The sequence below is a fragment of the Acomys russatus genome, chromosome 17, assembly GCF_903995435.1.
Source record: "Acomys russatus chromosome 17, mAcoRus1.1, whole genome shotgun sequence".
NCBI lineage: Eukaryota > Metazoa > Chordata > Mammalia > Rodentia > Muridae > Acomys > Acomys russatus.
In genome coordinates, this window is record NC_067153.1 from 63,050,955 (window position 1) to 63,071,914 (window position 20,960).

Here is a 20,960-nt window from a genome sequence, read left to right on the forward strand (position 1 = left end):
GCTCCCTGTGTGCCCCCTGGCCTCGAGGTCACAGCAAGGCATAAGGCAGGATGGCCTCAGAGAGGGCTCAGTGTCCCCTACCCAGTTGCAGGGGTACTGGCTGCATTGCACAGGACTAACTAGTATCCAAAACGTGTGAATATGATCCTGCTGGGAAGCCAGATCTAACACAACCAGGCTCTGATTACTGAACTGGCACAGTGGTACACCTGCCACCCCAACACACCTCCACAGAGGCAGGGGGATCAGGAGTTCAAGGCCATCTCCCTGTATACAGTGAGCTCACAGCCAGCCTGGGCTACATGAGACCCCACTTCAGAACAAGAGGCCAGGCCTGTGGTGGTGCACATCTTTAATCCCAGCACTCGGGAGGCAGAGGCACTGCATTTGTTTGTTTGTATCTAGGGTACAGGCATACACATCCTGGCCCATGTGTAGCCATCAGAAGACAACTTGTGGGAGTCCGTCCTCTCCTTCAGCTGTGTGGGTCCCAGCGATGGAACTCTGGCCGTTGGGTTTGGTGACCAGCACTTTAACCATCATCCGCTTAGCTACCTTGCCGGCCCCACCCACTGTCCTACCACCTTACTCTGAAAAGGCAGGGTTTCTCGCTGAATCCGAAGCTTGCCATTTCAACTGAACTGGCAGGTGAGCAGGACCCCTGGGGCGTGCCACCCAGTGCCACAGACCGGAGCTGCACGCCTGGCTCTTATCTGGGTGCTGCAGATCTGGACTTGGGTCCTCGTGGCGGTGGCACAGTCGAAACTTTACCAAGTGAGCCCTCCCGCCACCCTGGGATAGAAGGCTGCCATGTGAAGACAGGGGTAGGGATTGGAGCCACACTGCCAGAAGCTGGAGTGAATGAAGGACTCTGGGAACCCCCAGAAGCTCAGAGAGGCAGAGGAAGAGTCATTCCTGAAGAGTTTGATGGAACATGGCCAAGTCAGCACCATCGTTTTTAGGTTTCTAGGGCTTCAGGATGAAGAGAGTAATTTAAAGCTGATGTTGGTCCAGTGGCCCTTAGCACTGAGCCCAGTTGTGCACAGAGCGTGGGTGGGTGTGAACAGTTAGACTTGGGGAAGTTGGCTACTTCTCGGGTGAGGATAGTGGTAATTGAGAGTAAAAAGAACAGAAATAGTTGGGGGCTGGAGAGACGGCTCAGAGGTTAAGAGCTCTGGCTGCTCTTCCAAAGGTCCTGAATCCAATTCCCAGCAACCACATGGTGGCTCACAACCATCTACAATGAGATCTGGTGCCCAATTCTGGCCTGCAGGTGTACATGCAGACAGAACACTGTATACTAAATAAATAAATAAGTAAATAAAAGAATAAAAATAGCCACTTGCTAAATGCTGACTTGGCCTGATACTTGCGTGTGTTGTTTCTGAGGAGTGAGGTCCACAGTCCCGTTTTTCCTTAGGTTCTTTGTGTGGGGAACACTTATAGGTCAGAGAACAGCCTCCCTCCTTTGGTTGGTTGGTTGGGAGACAGGGTTTCTCTGTGTAGCCCTGGCTGTCTCGGGACTCACTCTGTGGACCAGGCTGGCCCCTGACTCAGCGATTCCTCTGCCTCTCCTCCCTCCTTCTCTACCCCTAGGTCTCTCTCACAGGTGAAACACGTGCCTTAGAAAGGTTAAAATGTTGCCCTGTTTTCCCAGTTGGCCACCAGAAGCAGACAGGGTACAGATAACAAAGTCTCTGGACTCTCTGTGCCTTACCTGCTTAATGACGTCAAGCTAGAGAGAGTGAACACTCCAAGAAAGGTGTGGGTCCTTTACCCTTTACAAGCTCTCCCACGAAATTTGAAAGCAGTGTTTGTCACGAAAATATTTAGAAATTACTGGAATATTTAAAGGAAAAGTAAAAAAACAAAAATTTCTTCTTGGCACTGTGGCACACACCTTTAAGACCCAGCACTTGGGAGGTAGAAACAGGCAATTCTCAGTGAGTTTGAGGCCAGCCTGGGCTACATAGTGAGAGCCTGTCTCAAGTAAACAAACAAACAAGAACAGAAAACCCTAGTGGTACTATTGAGTAATATCCTTCCCTTTTCTCCTATGCATACATATCATCCACAAAAATTTAATATTGTAAAGTTTGGTGTTTTGCGTTTTCATTTAACATGGAGCGACGTTTCCTCGTGCCATTAGTTTTTTGTTTTGTTTTTTCAAACCGATTTTTAATTACTCGTGCTTCTTCACCATGGGTGAGCCATAGTTTATCTAAACTACTGTGATCGCTTTTCTGGTTTCCAGCTCTTTCCAGCGATAAATAAGCAAGGGAACATTTTGCGTAAATATTTAGCCTCATTATTTCCTGAAGACAGACAGGAGGAAATGCCGGGCCAAGGCGATGCGTATTGTGAGGCGCTGGATAGATAGCTACTGGCACACTGTTTACCAAAAGGGTTTACCTGGGCAGCACTCTCAGCGAGGGTGTCAGCCGTGCCAGCCTAGCTACATTTCGAAGAGACAGTCGCACAGGTCCTTGTGTCCAGCGGGCTGCAAGGGGTGGGGGGGGAAGACTGGCGGGGGACTCGGGGTTAGGAGACCATGGCGACGAACCCAGCGGGACTCAAAGGGCCGGACGGGGGCGGGGGGCGTCAGCGCCGGCTAGGCAACTGCGCGGCCGCCGGACCGGCCTCGGGGGGCTCTCCTCCGCTCCGCACCGGCGCGCGAAGTTGGCCGGGGAGGCGAGAACCTCCACCCCTTTAACAGGGACCCTCCCCTTTAAGGCGGGCGCCCGCGCGCACCCGGCCCCGCCCTTCGGGGGCGCGCGCGGCGGCGGCGGCGGTAGCAGCGGCGGCGGCCGCACCGGCTCCCGGGAGCTCACGTGCCGGCGCGGAGCGAGGGAGCCCGGGGACGCGCGGGCGCGGGGGCGCGCGGGAGGAAGGAGGGAGAGGGAGGGAGGGAGGCGCCGGGGGCGCGCGCGCGCGCTGGGCGCTGCTGGGCTGCGGCGGCGGTTACTATGGCGGAGTCGGCCGGAGCCTCCTCCTTCTTCCCCCTTGTTGTCCTCCTGCTCGCCGGCAGCGGCGGGTCGGGGCCCCGGGGGATCCAGGGTGAGTCCCGGGCGGGGAAGGGGGCGGCGCGGGATGCCGAGGGCCAGGCGAGGCCTCGCGCCCGCCGTGGGGCTCGGGCGCGCCCCCTCCTCAGCCGCGCAATATGGCCGGGCGGGGGGCGCGGAGGGCCGGGTTGTGGGTGGCGATGGGTCAGCCTTGGGGACCCGTGCGCTCTTCCAGGCGGAGCCCGACCGGGGCGCCCAGGGGGTCGCGGTAACAGCGCCCTGAGCTCCCTCCGCTCAGAGCCCAGGCTTCCTCGAGATGTGGAGGTCCCTGGCTCCTGCCCTTCAGCACGTCCGTGCCAGCAGATGCTCCTGGGGGGCGCCTTTTCTCCCGCCAAGACTGTGGGGTTCGGCGACCGGGAGCTTGTTTCTTCGAGGTGTTCTGATGCCGAGAGCCCATTCGTACCCAGGGCTACAAACGATAGGGCTCTCTAACCTTCCCTTCAGCTTGGGGTACCCCTTCCCTCCCTCCCCTGCCACCCTGATGTTCTAGGCGCCGGAGTCACATTTCCCCTTGCTTCGCTCAGTCCCTTGGGTTCTGCAGGGCACCCCCGCCTCGGATATCCATGCCTGTAGAAGCTGTTTGGAGAAATGGGGCGAGCAGGCCCCTACACCTTGTTGAAGCCTCAGAACCACCCCTAGCCCTGTGAAACCCAGTTCCCCGGCTGAGAGTTAATCTGAATCTAGGTGTGTTTGTATTTGCTTTCCTCCTCGCCTCCCCCACCCCGTCCCAGGGGACCCATTGGTTTAATCACTTTGAGAATGCTTTTCAGGTGAAATCCTGGAGCATGCTTCCACCCCCACCCTACCCCCAAATTATTTAAAGACCTCACCATTGGACTATCTCTCTCTGGCCCTTGGTCAGTGTTTTTGTTATGGCACACAATCCTTCCTCCTATCACCCCCTCCTCCCCAAACACACACCCCTTACCTTCCAACCCTCAGGGCCTTGTGTTGGCCATGCCCACCCCCACCTTTCCCACTAGAGAGGTGGAGACTTTTTTTTTTTTGGTGGGACACTGCACTGGCTGTGTTGTTTTTGAGGCTGGGAAGAGTGCATGAAACCCTAAAATGTTTTCATCTGATAGTATTCTCAGACGCGTTTTGGCATTGGGGTTGCAGACGAAGGTTATATTTGGCAGCTGCACCGAAGTGATTATTGACCCACAGATGGATCTCGGGAGACAATTAGGATTGTATCTGCTGCTCCCGTTGTGCAAAGCCTGCTGCCTGGCTTCTTAGCCGCCCCCAACCTCCCAGCAATGGGAGATCTCGTGTGTGTGTGTGTGTGTGTGTGTGTGTGTGTGTGTGTGTGTGTGTGTGTGTGTCTGGGGCCTCTCTCCCTCCTCTCCTCCCCTCCCCCCGTTTCTCACACACAGCGATTCTCAGGTGGCTCTTGGTTTCCTAACGCAGACCCTCAGTAGAAGACACCATCGTGCTGCTCTGGAATCTCAGAACCAAGTTCATTGTCCCCTCTTTCGGTGTGCTCCGCTCAGTGGTGGGGCTTGTGCTGCGGGGCCTTTGTTCACTGGCTAATGCTTCTGTTGGGTACTGTGCCGTGTCCCCCCCCCCCATGTCACCGCTCTGTCCCAGGTAACCGTGCAGTGGGAGCTGACAAACAAGCCGAAGCAGTGGGTGTGCGCAGGGCCTCGGGTTTGTGGGGAGAGCACGATTTTCATCAACAGGAATGTTTGCTGGGCCTCATGGGCTGTGTTTTTGGACTGTGTGGCAGAGCTGTCTCCCTAGTAGGATAGTAAAAATGAGGAGACTCTGTCTTGAGGTTTGTCATGTTGTGTGTGTGTGTAAATAAGCCTGTAAGGCCCTTCAGTGGAGTTCGCAGCCTGCCTCTAACTTCTCCATGGTTTGGTACATCTGCCTGTGGGTTTTTCTTGCTGCTAACATAGTTGAGAGTGTTTGATTGGTGGTCCAGCTGGCTCTGGATGCAGTAGGATTCATTGTTGTTTGGTACGTGGCCTAAAATGGACGTTTGTCGGGGTGAGGGTGTAACAGGGAGCTGGGTTCTTTTTTTGGGAAATGGGAAATTCGGTTATGTGTCTAGCAAACATTCTCCAAGGCCTTTAAACCTCTTGGCCAGACACTACAGTTTTTTCCGGGACACATCTACTTGCCAGTAGTGCATGCTGCAGAGACCACTGTTGCAAAAGGCTTAGGGTGGAACGGCGTCACTTCTGGGAAAGTAGAGGCTGGGATAACAAGAAGTTGGTGTTTTCCCTCCCCTGCGTTTCCTATACAGTGCTCCTCTGTGTGGGCTGGGAAGTGACAGAGCAAGGCCGTCCTCAGGCCTGGTGTGGGGACACCATGTGAGAGCAGCAAGAGACGGGTGTCTATTAATTAATGAAAAGCCAGCAACAAGGAGGATGACTTTCACCCTAGGAACAGTATCCATTGGCTGCCTGCGTCTTAAGAATGTCCACGCTGATCTTGTAAGATGGAAAGTCCAGTGAGCAGCAGGAAAGCATTCGTTTTCTTAAAGCATCAAGAGGGGCAGTTGTGGTTCTGCGAGGAGCATTTTGCATTTCTGCGAACTGCCTAAAAATGTAATCCCAATCCAAGCCTCGTGGCTTTGTTGAGAGGGCATGGACGTTGAAGTCGGGTGGAAGTGAACCGTGAGGGAAGGGGCCGCTGATTAGCTTGTTCAAACAGCTCCTGGGGCCGATGTGATAAAGCACATTAAAATGGCTACTCTGGTTAAAGGTTAGCACCAGATGGAGGGAGGAGGCTGGTACGCAGGGAACTTTGTTTCCTTACAGGTTGTCCTTGAACAAGTAACTTAACCTGTTACTGCCTCAGTTTTCCCTGTGGAAATGAGAGAAAGCTGTGTGTGGCTCCCCGGTTGGGGCATTTGTGAGGCTGACTTACTGATAGCCAGTTGGCAGGAGGTATTTTTAGACACAGTTTCTGACTTCAGTGAATAAGCAATGTTGAGTTACTTTTTATCTTATGGGGCAGAATAACATGCTTTGATTGATAGACACACCACATGTCAGTGCGGCTCATTTCTGATTTTGCTTTTTGGTAGGCAGGGTTCAGGTTTCCTCCAGTTAACTTCTGCCGCTGGCAGGCGGTCTCCTCGCCGGGCAACATACCTGTAGGGACGGGAGGCAGGCTGGAGGAAGTGACCTGCTTTAGGCTTTATTGGTTGGCAGTGTTATGCAACCCTGGGTGTGTTTATGGTCCTATGTAAATGTTACATAAGAACATGGAGGCCAACGTGGCCAGCACGGTGACTAAACACAGGAAGGTTAGACCGAGGGCTCCATCCTGCAGGACCCCGGGGAGGCTGCAGGCTGCAGGCTGCACTTGGTTTCCCCCTAGAAACCCTGCTAGATGACTGCGCCTTTCGGGGGACTGCCGTGTTATAAATAGGCTTATTCTCCACCGGTGAGCTAATTGTAACCTTGCTACCAAAATATGAATCCGGGAGAGGAGAGCCGCGCTGCTGCGCTCAGTGTGCCCTGTTGAGCCTCTGTGCTGCAGTTTGGAGCTTTGCCTTCTGTTCTCATGAGCACCCAGGAGCAGAGGATGGCGTGAGGAGGGGAGGTCTCAGCTTGTGCCACTTTAGATCTTCTTTCTGTTTTTGAAGCTTAAATTAGAATACTGGTATGGCAGTTGTGGGGTTTTTTCTTTGTCTGCTTTGTCTTTTGCTGTTTTTGAGACTGGGTTTCTCTGTAGCCTTGGCTGTCCTGGACTCACTTTGTCTTGAGTTCTTGTGTTGTCTGTTACAGAGGGCGCTGGTATAAGGGAACATTATATCATTTTCCTCTCTATATTTACAAAAGGAAAGTCCTAGCGACCCTCGAACTCATCAAGCGTACAGCTCTGGGTGAGCAGCCATCAGTCCCACCTAGACGGGCCAGTCACAGCCAAGTGTCTGCTCTCGGGCTCTTTGGTTTTCTAGCAGTCTGACTTGAATTTTTGTTTGCCCCATGGTGCGTGTGTGCGCACACGTTCTCTTTCTCCCTCTCTCCTTTCGCCCTTCCCCCACCCCCCACGCCCCCCAATCAGCCAACGCATGGCTTACCCTGAGGCTGGACTCCAGAGGCACCATCTCTACTCTGGGCTGCTGTGTAGCTGCTGGCTCCCACCAGGATGCACGGGACATGGTGCTGCCGTGGTCTTGCGGAGCAGTCTCCTTCCCCTACTGTAGGCCTGTCAGGGTTTGGTTTAGCAATGAATTGTCTTCCCTCAGCGGGTCCGACCCATGCTCCAGAACTTCGAGGTGGTCGGCTGAGGCCGAGAGGTCACCTTTGCTTATTTTCTTCCTTTTCTCCAGCCTCAGGCCTGCATTTGTCCTGCTGGATATTTTGGATTTAACATAACAAAAGTAACACATATCACGCCGCCTCTAATATCTACATAGTTACATATAGGGAGACTTCTTTATGCATTCAGTTGGGTATGTGCCTAGAACAGCTTTTGGCATGAGGAAATAACACTGAATAAGATAACAAAAGTTCCCAAATCCCCACTGTTGTGGAACTTAACATCACAGTGGCTTAAACTAAAAATAAATAAGTAAACACAATTACTGGCTGAGTATTCTGAGCAAGATGGGTTCGAGCATGCCCAGAGCCCCCACTGCATCCTCTGCTTTACGTGTGCTCTGTGAAACCAGCTGAGACAACTTGGTGGTTACCGGCTATAAGGTGGCCACCGACACTGCTAAGCAGTGCGAGCCGTGGCTCCTACAGCAAGTGTAGGCTCAGTTCTTGCAAGTGTCTGCTCTGAGCTCCCATCAGATGATCAATATAGGTAACTTTATTTCTGTATAAAGATACCCTGTTTAATACATATTGTTGGTTCCTGACATGAAACTCAAGCGAGAACATACTGTAACTCTTATCTGAATCAACCTTACCTAACACCATTTGCCTTAGGGCCCTAAGGCGTATCACTGTCCTCTTGTGCTTAGGGACGCCAGCCATCACTTCAGCACTATGCTTGGAGACCGTTTTACATAGCAAAGTCATCAACAAAAAGCATGACACTAAGTATACTGCCAAGAGGACATGTGTTTACAGTATGAGAGCCAAATCGAGGAAGTGGGGCGTTGCCTTGTTTGACCTCCAGTGGGAACATGTGTGTTGGGGGCTCAAGTCTTTGACTGCTCAGTGCATGTCCTTGGGTGACCAGGAAAGTCCTGCATGCATTGTGCTCCGGGGGTCACAGATAACTGTAACAAGTAGGTAAATTCATATGCATGGAGTCAGAATAGTGAAGATCAGCCACAGGAGTTGGACACGTGTTGTAGGCATAAACTATATCATATAGCCTTCTAAGGACTCCTTTCTCTGTGTGTGTGGCGTGTGCATGTGGCGAGCAGACACCTGTTCATGCATGCCCCTATTGAGGTCAGAGACTGATGTGGCTGTCCCCCCACCGCACCTCTCCCAGGCCTTGGGTTACAGACACGCGCCTCCACACCTGGCTTTTATTCGGGTGCTGAGAGTCTGAATTCAGTTTCTCATGCTCACACAGGGGACAATTTGACTATGTCCTTGGTCCCTAAGGTCCCTTACGGTGTCAGTGCATTTGGATTTTTTGTTTTTAATCGTTTTTGGCAGCGCTGGGGTGGAACCCAGGACCTCATGCATACTAGGCAAGCACTGTCCACTGCGTGACATCCTAGCCTCGAGAGCTGTAGTGCATGTTGAACATGTTTCAGTGAGGCACAGGTCCCATTTGCTGACACTCAGGAAGCGTAGGTGCCGGGGATGCAGGTGCCTTTCCCATGATGCCCTGCTTCCTTGTGCCAAGTGAGACAGGCAGAGACAGCACTTGAGAGGGCTGTGCTTACAGCTCTCACGCAGAGCCCTGCCTGGTGTCTGACACGGGTGGTTGGCCCTGCTGCGTAGGAGTATGAGAGGCAGGTCTCAGTCAGTGGATAGTCCACTAGGTGGATTTGATATGGCTGCGCTTGCCATCTAAAAGCTGATTCTTGGTCCGGTACAGAACTGAAGTCAGAGATGCCCCAGCTGGCTTGGAAGCCAGTGAACAGCCATGTTCTGAGCTTCCCGTCCCAACGGGCACGTGGCAGACAGGCAAGGGGCTGAGAGTGGCCCTTGTCTGATAGTAGGAGAAAAATGGGGCTTTGAGTCCCTATATTTATTTGCAAGGCAGTGGATTTTGCAGCCATTAAACTTGGAAGAGGAGCTCGTCGCAGAGGGGAACCTGACCTCAGCTGACACCAGGCTTGCTGTGCGCAGACTTGTGACCTGTGGAAGTGGGACAGAAAAGAAGTGTTTTTTAAAGCGCACATGTGGTGAGTCAGGACAGCAGTGGGGAAAGCAGAACACTGGGGGATGACAAGCAATAACCAGGGTGAGCTCGCGGATGTGGCCCCAGAGTGTGGCATCCTATCGCATGTGGTGGCATGGAGGCTGAGGCTGGAGGATCACCCTGAGTTCAAGGCTGGCTTGGAATCTATATGGAGGGAAAACAGGATTTGCATACTTTGCAGATTAGGTTGGGTTGAGTTGAGCAGAGGACTTTGTAAGAGTTTCACTGTCTTAGTATGCGTTTGCATCTTCTTGCACTCAACGCTCATAGGATAAGATTGAATTAGTCCGGCAGTGTCACTTGTGATGGCCCAGCACGCCTGGCCTGGAGCCGACGTCAGAGCCTTGCCCACATTGACTTTTCCTCTGCCGGCTGGAATTCCAGCGGCGCTGCAGGAGTTGAGAGCAGCCCGGGTGACAGCGCAGGAAAAGCCTCTGACCTGCTGGAAGTGCTGTTCCCTGCTGACCTGCTTCTCGCCTCAGTCTCCCTCCGCTTCCTACAGCTGCGCACTTTGGAAGTGCACCTTCTGTGTGCCCAGGATCAACTCTAGGCCCCTAAGTTTGGTGTCGCAGTCTAATCTAGCCCTCGGCTTCTTGCTGCCCTGGTCCTTAGCTGGAACCGTGCCGCTGTGGTTGGCATTGTCATTTCAGTGTGGGCCTTGGATGCCTTTCCTGTTTGTTCTTTCTGGTAAGCTTTCTCTCCGCTTCTCTTCCTAGCTAAACACAGTGCCCCAGGGAATTTTAGGTTCCTGTGTGTTTCCTGGTCAGGGTGCACCTCCCCGTGGTGTCCGTGCTGGATGGCCACTTTGCTTAGGGTTTGTTCCTCGAGCCACCAAACAGTGGGTCCTTCAGCCGCACAGAGAGCTGTGTGTGTGTGTTAAGTACTTGCTAAATGTGTTTAATTGAATTAATTCACTTTCCATCCTCTTGGTAAAGGCCTAAGTGATTTATTTCCATATACGTGTGTGTGTGTGTGTGTGTAGTTTTAATTGTGTGTGGGTGCTTTGCCTGCATGTGTGTGCTCCAGGTGTGCCTCATACTGCCGGAGGCCAGAAGAGAAGGTTGGACCCCCAGGGACTAGAGCAGCAGACGGTTGTTAGCTGCCATGTGGGTGCTGGGACAGAACCTAGGTCCTCTGTAAGAACAGCCGGGGCTCTTCAGCGGAGCTGTCTCTCTAACCCCATGTTCTATTTTGTTTTGTTTTGTTTTGTTGTTCTTTTAAAGTTCCAGTCACTCGAAACTGCTGTGGATACTTTTGATTCCTTGGGCACAATGCTGCCTCCCTCCCTCCCTCCCTCCCTCCCCACCTCCTGATTTCTGTGCTCACTGTTATGCATCCACCTTATTGCCACCACGTGAACTTAATCTCAGCCTCTTTAGTCTCTATGCCTTGGTTGATTTTGCATGTTTGTTTACTTGTTTCTTCTCCATTACCTCAGTTGCCAGAAAGCGGCATCCCTCACAAATGTGAGGCTCACTGCTCTCTGCTGCTAGTGTGGTCAGTGGGTCAGAAAGAAAACACCGGTGATAAATATTCTTCCTGCTCTGCTGCAGGAGTGTGTGTGTCTTCAGGAGTGTGTGTGTCTTCAGGAGTGTGTGTGTGTGCAGGAGTGTGTCTGTCTGCAGGAGTGTGTCTGTCTTCAGGAGAGTGTGTGTCTTCAGGAGTGTGTGTGTCTTCAGGAGTGTGTGTGTTTGTGTGCAGGAGTGTGTGTGCAGGAGTGTGTGTGTCTTCAGGAGAGTGTGTGTCTGCAGGAGTGTGTGTGTCTGCAGGAGTGTGTGTGTGTGCAGGAGTGTGTCTGTCTGCAGGAGTGTGTCTGTCTTCAGGAGAGTGTGTGTCTTCAGGAGTGTGTGTGTCTTCAGGAGTGTGTGTGTTTTGTGTGCAGGAGTGTGTGTGCAGGAGTGTGTGTGTCTTCAGGAGAGTGTGTGTCTGCAGGAGTGTGTCTGTCTGCAGGAGTGTGTCTGTCTTCAGGAGAGTGTGTGTCTTCAGGAGTGTGTGTGTCTTCAGGAGTGTGTGTGTTTGTGTGCAGGAGTGTGTGTGTCTTCAGGAGAGTGTGTGTCTTCAGGAGAGTGTGTGTCTGCAGGAGAGTGTGTGTCTGCAGGAGTGTGTGTGTCTGCAGGAGTGTGTGTGTCTGCAGGAGTGTGTCTGTCTGCAGGAGTGTGTCTTCAGGAGAGTGTGTGTCTTCAGGAGTGTGTGTGTTTGTGTGCAGGAGTGTGTCTGTGTGCAGGAGTGTGTGCAGGAGTGTGTGTGTCTGCAGGAGTGAGTGTGTCTGCAGGAGTGAGTGTGTCTGCAGGAGTGAGTGTGTCTGCAGGAGTGTGTGTAGGAGTGTGTGTGTGCAGGAGTGTGTGTGTGTGTGCAGGAGTGTGTGCAGGAGTGTCTGTGTCTGCAGGAGTGTGTGTGTCTGCAGGAGTGCGTGTGTCTGCAGGAGTGTGTGTGTGTGTGTGCGCAGGAGTGTGTGTGTCTGCAGGAGTGTGTGTGTGTGCAGGAGTGTGTGTGTGTGCAGGAGTATGTGTGTGTGCAGGAGTGTGTGTCTGCAGGAGTGTCTGTGTCTGCAGGAGTGTCTGTGTCTGCAGGAGTGTGTGTGTCTGCAAGAGTGAGTGTGTCTGCAGGAGTGTGTGTGTGTGTGCAGGAGTGTGTGTGTGCAGGAGTGTGTGTGTCTTCAGGAGTGTGTGTGTGTGTGCAGGAGTGTGTGTGTCTTCAGGAGTGTGTGTGTGTGCAGGAGTGTGTGTGTGCAGGAGTGTGTGTGTGTGCAGGAGTGTGTGTGTGCAGGAGTGTGTGTGCAGGAGTGTGTGCAGGAGTGCGTGTGTCTGCAAGAGTGCGTATGTCTGCAGGAGTGTGTGTGTCTGCAGAAGTGTGTGTGTGTGTGCAGGAGTGTGTGTGTGTGTCTGCAGGAGTGTGTGTGTGTGTGCAGGAGTGTGTGTGTGTGTGTGTGCAGGAGTGTGTGTGTGTGTGTGCAGGAGTGTGTGTGTGTGTCTGCAGGAGTGTGTGTGTGTCTGCAGGAGTGTAGCCAAACAAACAAAAAGCTACTTGCTCTCTGTGTTTGCTGTAAACGAAGTTAAGGAGACTAAACCAAGTTACTGAGAGTTGAGTAGGAGAGCCTAGGAGCTTTAAGTATGAGCTTTGCATGCATGCACCCACATACCCCCTACCACATACACACACCACACTACTGCACCCTCTCTCTCCCCATGATGCCGGCTTAGCCCCCCCCCCCCCCCCCCCCCCCCCCCCCCCCGGTCATCCTGGCATCAGGTGGGCCCTCCTGTGCTGTTCAGGTATTTACCATCGGTCATAAATTAAATTGCAGTGACAGCACTCCTTAGCATAAACATCAAACATCTCTTCTAAGTGGGAACAAAGCTTTCATTCTTTACGCAGAGGCTTAAAGTTGAACTTGTTTCAACAGCTCTCGAGGGCTGGGTTGTCTCCAGGCAGACCTCAGCAAGGCAGCTCATGGAAGGTGTCCTGTGGAGCTGGCTTCCAGACACCTTGCTCTTGTGCAAACTCCATTCCAAGATCTTTTCCAAGATTTGGGATTAAATGCCAAGTTTATCAAATGTCTCATTGTTCAGTCGGTGGGGTTTGCCCCGTACAGAAACTTCCCTCAGGCTGTGTTTCCTCACAAGCATGTCCGTTCTCCCACACCGTCTCTGGACACCACAAGTGCTCTGCGGCCTTTGGCTGCGGCCTTTGACCGTGCTGTGCCTCAGCACTCAGAGCTGTGTCTGTTAAGATTCAGTTTGATGATCAGGGAGATGAAGATGGCGCTGCTGCTTTGCTGATGCAAGCTTCCCACTTAGCGTGTTTAGAACTCGGGGTTCAGTGCCAGTCCCCACCTGCTGCTTCCTCCCCGCGCAAGCCAGTCACAGCTTGTGACAGCTAAGATGCTCTTATTTTTTGTTTTGCATTTATTTACTCGTGGGGGAGAGTACACACATTCCGAGGCCTGTGTGTGGAGGTCAGAGAACAGCTTTCAGGAGTCAGTTCTTTCCTTCTATCCTGTGGGCCCCAGGTCATCAGGGAGTCAGCTCACCAGCCCCAGGAAGATTTTCATAACCGTCTTGACAGGTGTCTAGAGCTGTAGTTACTGTATTTTTGCGTTTTAAGCCGTGGGAAATGATAGTAAAGGGCGCTGGGGGTGTAGCTCAGTGGGTAGAGCCCAAACCCAGCACCTCATAAAACCGGATGTGGCAGTACCTGGCTATAGTCCAGCACTCAGGGGTGGACAGTCTGAAGTTCAAGGCTAGGCTGGGATGTGTGAGATTCTCTCTCAGAAGAGACAGGGCGGTGGGGCCAAGCATATCCTTAGTCCCAGCACTCAGGAGGCATTCTGACGGATTTGTGAGTCTGAGACCATCTTGGTCTAAATAGCAAGTACTGAAAACCAGACGAGCTGGCTACACAGTGAGACCCCATCTCAGTACAGCCCAGAGACATGGCTCAGTGGTTAAGAGCACTTGTTGCGCTGGTGTGGTGGCCACGCCTGTAATCCCAGCACTCGGGAGGCAGAGGCAGGAGGATCTCTGTGAGTTCAAGGCCAGCTTGGTCTACAAAGTGAGTCCAGGACAGTCAAGGCTACACAGAGAAACCCTGTCTTGAAAGAAAAAAAAAGAACACTTGTTGCTCTTGTAGATGACCTGGGTTTAATTCCCATATGATGATGGTTCACAAGCATCTAACCCTAACTCTAGGGGATCTGACGCCCTCCGACACCCTCTTCCAACCTTCATGGTCACCAAGCACATATGTGCGTGTACGCGCACACACGCACGCACACACACACACACAGGTGAAAGCCTGCACACAATAAGTCTAATATAAATAATAACATTCCAGTCTGGAAATGCATGTAACTTACTGGGCTGGGACTTATCAAACACAGGGCTGTGCTGACTCAGGATATCTGTGTTTACCAGGTACTGTGCAGATGGGGACAGAAAGGGGGACAGGACCCGGCTGCCCTCCGTGCAGCTCAGGGACGTGGTGGAAGGCCTGGAGAGCACTTGGCAAAGCTCTGTGCCTTGACATTTTTTTTTCCTGTTCATATACTAATATTTTTGTACTTGAGAGCATATCCCACAGTTTGCTTGGGTGTGTAGATTTATGGTTGTTTTAAACTGTGATAAATTACCCATAGCAGATTGCACTTGCTCTAACACTTGAAAGTGTACATTTTGCATTAATGTCTTTCACCATTATGGAAATCTCAAGGTTTTTCATTACTCTGAAAGAAAACCTTTAATGAGAAAACTCACTAGTCAGTGCATCTCCCCTCCGCGACACTTTCCAACCACAAATCCGCATTGGACGGGCCCTCTGAGTGGAACCACGGGACATACTTTCTTTTCTCTGCAGTGTTTTCAGGACACGTCCATGTTGTAGAGTGTGTGATTGTTCCCTTCTGTGCGAGCCATGGCTCCGTTGTATGAGCACACCGTGCTTTGCTTTATCCATTTATCATTTGGTGGCAGTTGGAATTTTTGTGAATTTCAGTTGTTTTCAGTATATGGCTAGGAGGAGTCCACGTGCTGGGTTGTGTGGTAGTTCTCCTGAATCGCATGGCGCTTCTGATTGTCCTGCCAGGGAACAAGCGGACGTTTTCTGTGGCGCTGTGGATTTTGATTGACGTTGTGTGGGGTGGGAGTCAGTGCTCTCCTCCCACTGTGAGGGTCCCAGGAATCAAACTAGGCAGTGGTACGAGCATTTCTCCCTGGCTTGTTTTGTCCTTTTAAGATAGGTCTTGCCGTGTAGCCCAATTGACCTGGAATTCACAGTCAAAGTTCCTAACCCTAACCCCACAGCAGGGTTATTGAAGTTTTTTAATCTACAACTTTTTAAAAATTTAATTAATTTATTCAGACTACAACTCAATTGTTATTCCATCACTTGTATCCTCCTGTTCCTCCCTCCCTCCCGCTTCCACCCTATTCCCCTCCCCTAGGTCTGAGACCGAGGGGGACCTCCTCCCCCCACTGTATGGTCATAGGCTATCAAGTCTCATCTCAGTAACCTGCTTATTCTTTCTCTGAGTGCCACCAGGCCTCCCCACCAAGGGGAAGTGGTCAAATATGGGGCACCAGAGTTCATGTCAGAGTCAGTCCCCGCTCTCTACATAACTGTGGAGTGATTATTGTTTTAACCCACCCTCACAGAGTTGATTTGCTGAAGAGACTTGTTTTTTCCTCTTGAATGTTCTAGGTACAACTGTTAAAAGCAGGTGATGGAGTGTGCAGCTTTCTGTCTGGACTTTCCTTGACCTGTAGTTCAGTCTTTGTAGAGACTTTAAAATTGGAAAATATGTGTCTTCCCACTTTGTTCTTTTGTTTCTACCCTCCATAACTGTCCTGGTTGTTCAGGGTCCTTTACCAGTATGCATGAATTTTACTGTCAGCTTTTCCAGCTGGGCTGGGAGGGGAGCACTGCCTCATCTCATATGAATTTATATGGCACAGGGTGGTCGGCACTGGAGACATAGCTCAGAAGTTAAGAGAGTGCTGCTCTTGTAGTGGCCCTGAATCTGCTTCCCAGCACCCATGTCAGTCTGCTCACAGTGGCCTGGAGCTGCTGGCCTCTGAGGGCACCTGCACTCACATGCACGTAACAATACATGGGTACCGGTACACATGATTAAAATAAACTATGTATGCATGTGTGTATGTTTGTATGTGATAGTCAGGCGTGGTGGCGCACGCCTGTAATCCCAGCGCTAGGGAGGCAGAGGCAGGGGGATCGCTGTGAGTGCAAGGCCAGCCTGGTCTACAAAACGAGTCCAGGACAGCCAGAGCTACATAAATGAGACCCTGTCTTGACAAACAGGCAAACACACATGCATATGGTGATGTGTTTGGTATATATTGCGTAGATTTATATCTTGGTAAACAAATTAGGATCCCAGTTTTTTTTGTATTACTGAATTTATTTTGAAAATTCCTCTTAGAATTACCTGACTACATTTATGAAACCATGGAGAAATACACCTCAAATCCATGGTGACTAAGTAAAGAGTACTAATGAGGGCTCCCGGCTCTGCGCCCCGCTCTCAGCGACACTCACGTCGTTCTCTCTTGCTGCTCTGCTTCCGGTGTGTGCTGCTGTTCCGGAGCCCATCGCCTTACCCACACCTTGAATGTTTAAAGAAGGAAATGGGTTAAAGCAAACATAAAACAACTTAAGAAAAATGCACTGGGGCCATGCAAACCTGTGGAAGAAGACTGACAGTTACCCTGTGGTACACACACTCACACACATCACACACAAACTCAAATGTCACACACACATCACACACACATAACACATCACACACACACTCAAATGTCACACACACACACACACATCACTCACATACACATCACACATTCAAATGTCATGTACACGCACATGCGTATCACACACATAACACGTCACACACATATCACACACACACACACACATCACACACACATACCACACACACACACACATCACACACACATCACACACACACACATCACACACACACACATCACACACACACATCACACACACATCACACACACATACACATCACACACACATAACATGTCACACACACACATCACACACACATCACACATCACACACATAACACGTCACACACATATCATACGCACACACATCACACACACACCCATCACACACACACACATCACACACACACATCACACACACATCACACACACATACACATCACACACACATAACATATCACACACACACATCACACACACATCACACACACATACACATCACACACACCACACACACACACACATCACACACACACATCACACACACATAACACATCACACACACACATCACACACACATCACACACACACATCACACACACATAACACATCACACACACACATCACACACACATCACACACACATACACACATCACACACACACACATCACACACACATCACACACACATACACATCACACACACACACATCACACACACATCACACACACATCACACACACATACACATCACACACACACACATCACACACACACATCACACACACACATCACACACACATCACACACACACATCACACACACACATCACACATCACACACACACACATACACATCACACACACACATCACACACACATAACACACACTCAAATGTCTTGCACACACACACATCATATGCACATCACTTATACACACACAAATAATAAAATGTTTGAAAAGATAAAGGACATTAATAGGTACACAATATTTAGACTAGCCGTAGTAATTTTTACAGTGACTGGACGTTCTGCTGAGGAATTCTCCAGTGCGCAGGGTTGGACTTGAGATGCTCGTAGCAGCTGAGGCTTTGCTAAGTGGCACAGGGTAGATCAACTCAGCGTGGAGATGTCAGACCGCAGAGCTGGGGGGGAGGTAAACCGCCTGCCTTGCGCACACACACTGACCTGATAGAGATAGCACCACTTGAGACCACCCCCAAGATCCTGTCATTATATGGACTAGCTGGGCTAGGCGGGCTCTGTGACACCGACTCCTGACAGGATAACGAGGCTGGACAAGCCACAGAGTTAGATCAGACGTGAACAACCATAGACCTTAATTATCAACCCATTTGCAGGGACTGGCACAACGGCTCTTGACTCTGAGCATGGCACCCTGAGAGCCACGTGGCGGGAAGGAGTCCCTCGAGCTGTCTCCTCTCTCCTACATGTGTGTGCGTGTGCACTGAGTCCAGTCTTGAGTTTGGAATGGGATCTGGTGGACACATGTGTCTTTGCAAAAGACTGCCTGTTGGCCTAGAGAAGCCATGCTCAGGACACAGAGTTTGCCAAAGTACAACTAGAAAGCATGTCTGTCATGAGTATCCTAGTTAAAATCTAAACTGACATTGGGCATGGTGCAGCAAACCTGGAGTCCCAGTAGTCAAGGGACTGAGGCAGAAGGTGTTGAAGGCTAGCCTGGGCTACATAGCAAGACCCTGTCTTTAAAAGCCAGAAAATTGGGGCTGGAGAGATGGTGCAGCTGTTAAGAGCACTGGCTGTTTTTTGTAGAGGACCCGAATTCGGTTCCCAGCACCCACACGATGCATTTATAACTGCAGTTCTAGAGGGTCTGACACCTCCTGTGCTACGGGAGCCCCTGTCTCGAAGAAGGAGAGGGACAAAAGAATGACTTGATTTGGGCGCAAATCAGCCCTTCCAACCTGACCTTATGGAAACTGCAGGGCAGTACATGCTGAAAGGACACCACTAGGCGCCAGCAAAATCCAGAGCCAAGGTAAACCACCGCCTTCCTCAGCAGGTGATTTTCCAAAAGTCGCAAGATGGGGTCTAGCAGGTTTAAGAGCTTTTGGCCAAGTGCAGTGAGACTTGGTCTTGGTTCAGAGTTGAACATGCCGACTCTTACAGTGTCTTTTGAGGTAACAGGCTGTGAGCACTGGCGCACACTGGGAGGTGTTGGGAGCCTTGCCAGTCATTTTGTGGAAATGACATTCTCAGAGGTAGTCTGGGACCAGCTGCCCCTGCCCTGCTCTGCCCAGACCCTTGGCTGTTAGAACGCAGACACAGGCAGCAAAGAATTTGGGGTGGTCCATTTGTACCCCCAGAATATCCAGAGTGAAACAGTCTTCTGTCTTGAAGGACTTTAGTATTGCTGTTGTAAATGGCCATTTCATGGATTTTGTGTTGGGGGGTGGGCGGGTCACAACAAGCATTTACATCAGAGCCCAGCTTTCTGAAGTCAGCCTCCTGGGATGTGCAGGGTCCAGGGGTCAGTCCTGGGTCACCGGGCTCGCCAGCAGTCAGCCTTACCTGCTAAGCCTTCTCACCATCCAAGGGGCCACTTTGAGCACACATTTCCTGTGAGGCTGCTCACTGTCAGTCCTGGAGACACAGAGGTGAATGGGACACAGCCAGAACACTGTCAGTGACCCCCTTCCCCGTGTGTAAAGAGATTTCCAAAATCTTTGTCGTTTCACTGGGGTCCACAGTGAAGGTAACGCCACCCAGGACAGGTGACTGTGGGGTCTCTCTAAGCCTAACGCTTTGGAGCTTTTGTTTTGTTTTTTGTTTTTCAAGACAGGGTTTCTCTGTGTAGCCTTGGCTGACCTAGACTCGCTTTGTAGACCAGGCTGGCCTCAAATTTACAAAGATCTGTCTCCCTCTGCCTCCTGAGTGCTGGGATTACAGACATGTGCCATTGTGCCTGGCTTTGGTTTGGAGCTTTTTAAGGAGCTAAACATCTCTAGGAATAAAGAGAGTGAAGTGAGGTGTTGCTCTCCTCTTCCTGAGGGTGCTGCTGGCCTCCAGCCCACTGAGGTAAGAGGAGCAGAAGACAGCCTGGAAGGCCGTAAGCACAACAGATCTCGGGAACTACAGGAGCTAAGTCCAGCTTTACTCAGGGAGAACAAGGCTATATACCCCTTGGGGAGTGGGTGGGGCTCCAGGATAGGCGTTCATAACTGGTTGGAACCAGGCACTTTCCAGATGCTGCTGGTTTTGCATTTGGCAGCACGCTCCTATCATATGAGCGGGACACACAGCTCCTAATTATCCTATAGGCACAGGGAGGGGAGAGCTAGCAGGGAGCTGTGCCAAGGGCCGTGTGTCAAGTGTGGTTAGGGGCATCTATGCCTAAAGACTCTCTCCAGAGGGCTGGCTGGCCAGACCAGGAGGACTGCAACCTCAAACAGCAGGGTCCTTCCAACAGTGGAGAGAGCTAGAGAGCCGGCTAAGCAGTTAAGACCATTGGCTGCTCTTCCGGAAGACACACAGGTTCAATTCCCAGCACCCACATGGCAGCTCACAGTTGTCCATAGCTGCAGTTCTAGGGGATCCGATGCCCGCACACAAGCACACATGCAGTGAGAACACCAGTGCACATAAAACGAGAGTAAATAAACCAAAAGAGAGTGAGTGCTGGAATGTGAACTGTCAGAGACTAAGGTCTGTGCTGTTGTCTGTTTTGAAACCTGACTCCCAGGCTGGCATGTGTTGTGAGTTCTGTCTCACAACAGAGCTTTCACTGTATGTGTAGACCTGCCTCTGAAACACGGAGGCCAGCTCCACCCGTGTGCTTGGCACAGCCTGGGCCTGGGGCGGCGGCGGGGGGGGGGGGGGGGCAAGCCGCAGGAATGCCCGGTCAGGTCTTTGGTCGGGAAATTATGAGTGGATTTGACCTGGTGCGGGTGAGGATGCCATGGGCACTCTGGATACTGAGTTTGTAAGATCTGGAGGCGTGGCACTGGGGTTTGCTGGAGGACCATTTGTGGGCCCCTTACCTTCCCTACAACCTTGTCCTCAGGGCTGGAGAGATGGCTCAGAGGTTAAGAGCACTGTCTGCCCTTCCAGAGGTCCTGAGTTCAATTCCCAGCAACCACACCGTGGCTTACAACCATCTATATTGTGATCTGATGCCCTCTTCCAGCCTACAGGTGCATATGCAGGCAGAGCACTGTATATATAATAATAAATAAATCTAAGGGGGTGGGGAAGACCTTGTGCTCAGCTCTGTGTTGTGTGAGGGCCATGTAAAAGAATGAGGAGCCTACAGAGTGGGCATCGGTCTGCACTGCGTGCACTAACAGCGACAGATGAGC

The 20,960-nt window shown here is 51.4% G+C and overlaps 1 protein-coding gene across 1 annotated transcript in view; it reads left to right on the forward strand.

Annotated features, from left to right (window-relative positions):
• The first annotated feature begins 2,920 nt into the window (after window positions 1-2,920).
• Acvr1b (activin A receptor type 1B) overlaps window positions 2,921-20,960 on the forward strand; it is a 38,706-nt gene continuing 20,666 nt past the window's right edge. The window contains exon 1 of the mRNA XM_051160371.1: window positions 2,921-3,057. Coding sequence (XP_051016328.1) covers window positions 2,967-3,057 — 91 coding nt within the window. The 5' untranslated portion in view covers window positions 2,921-2,966. The remainder of the gene's footprint in view (window positions 3,058-20,960) is intronic.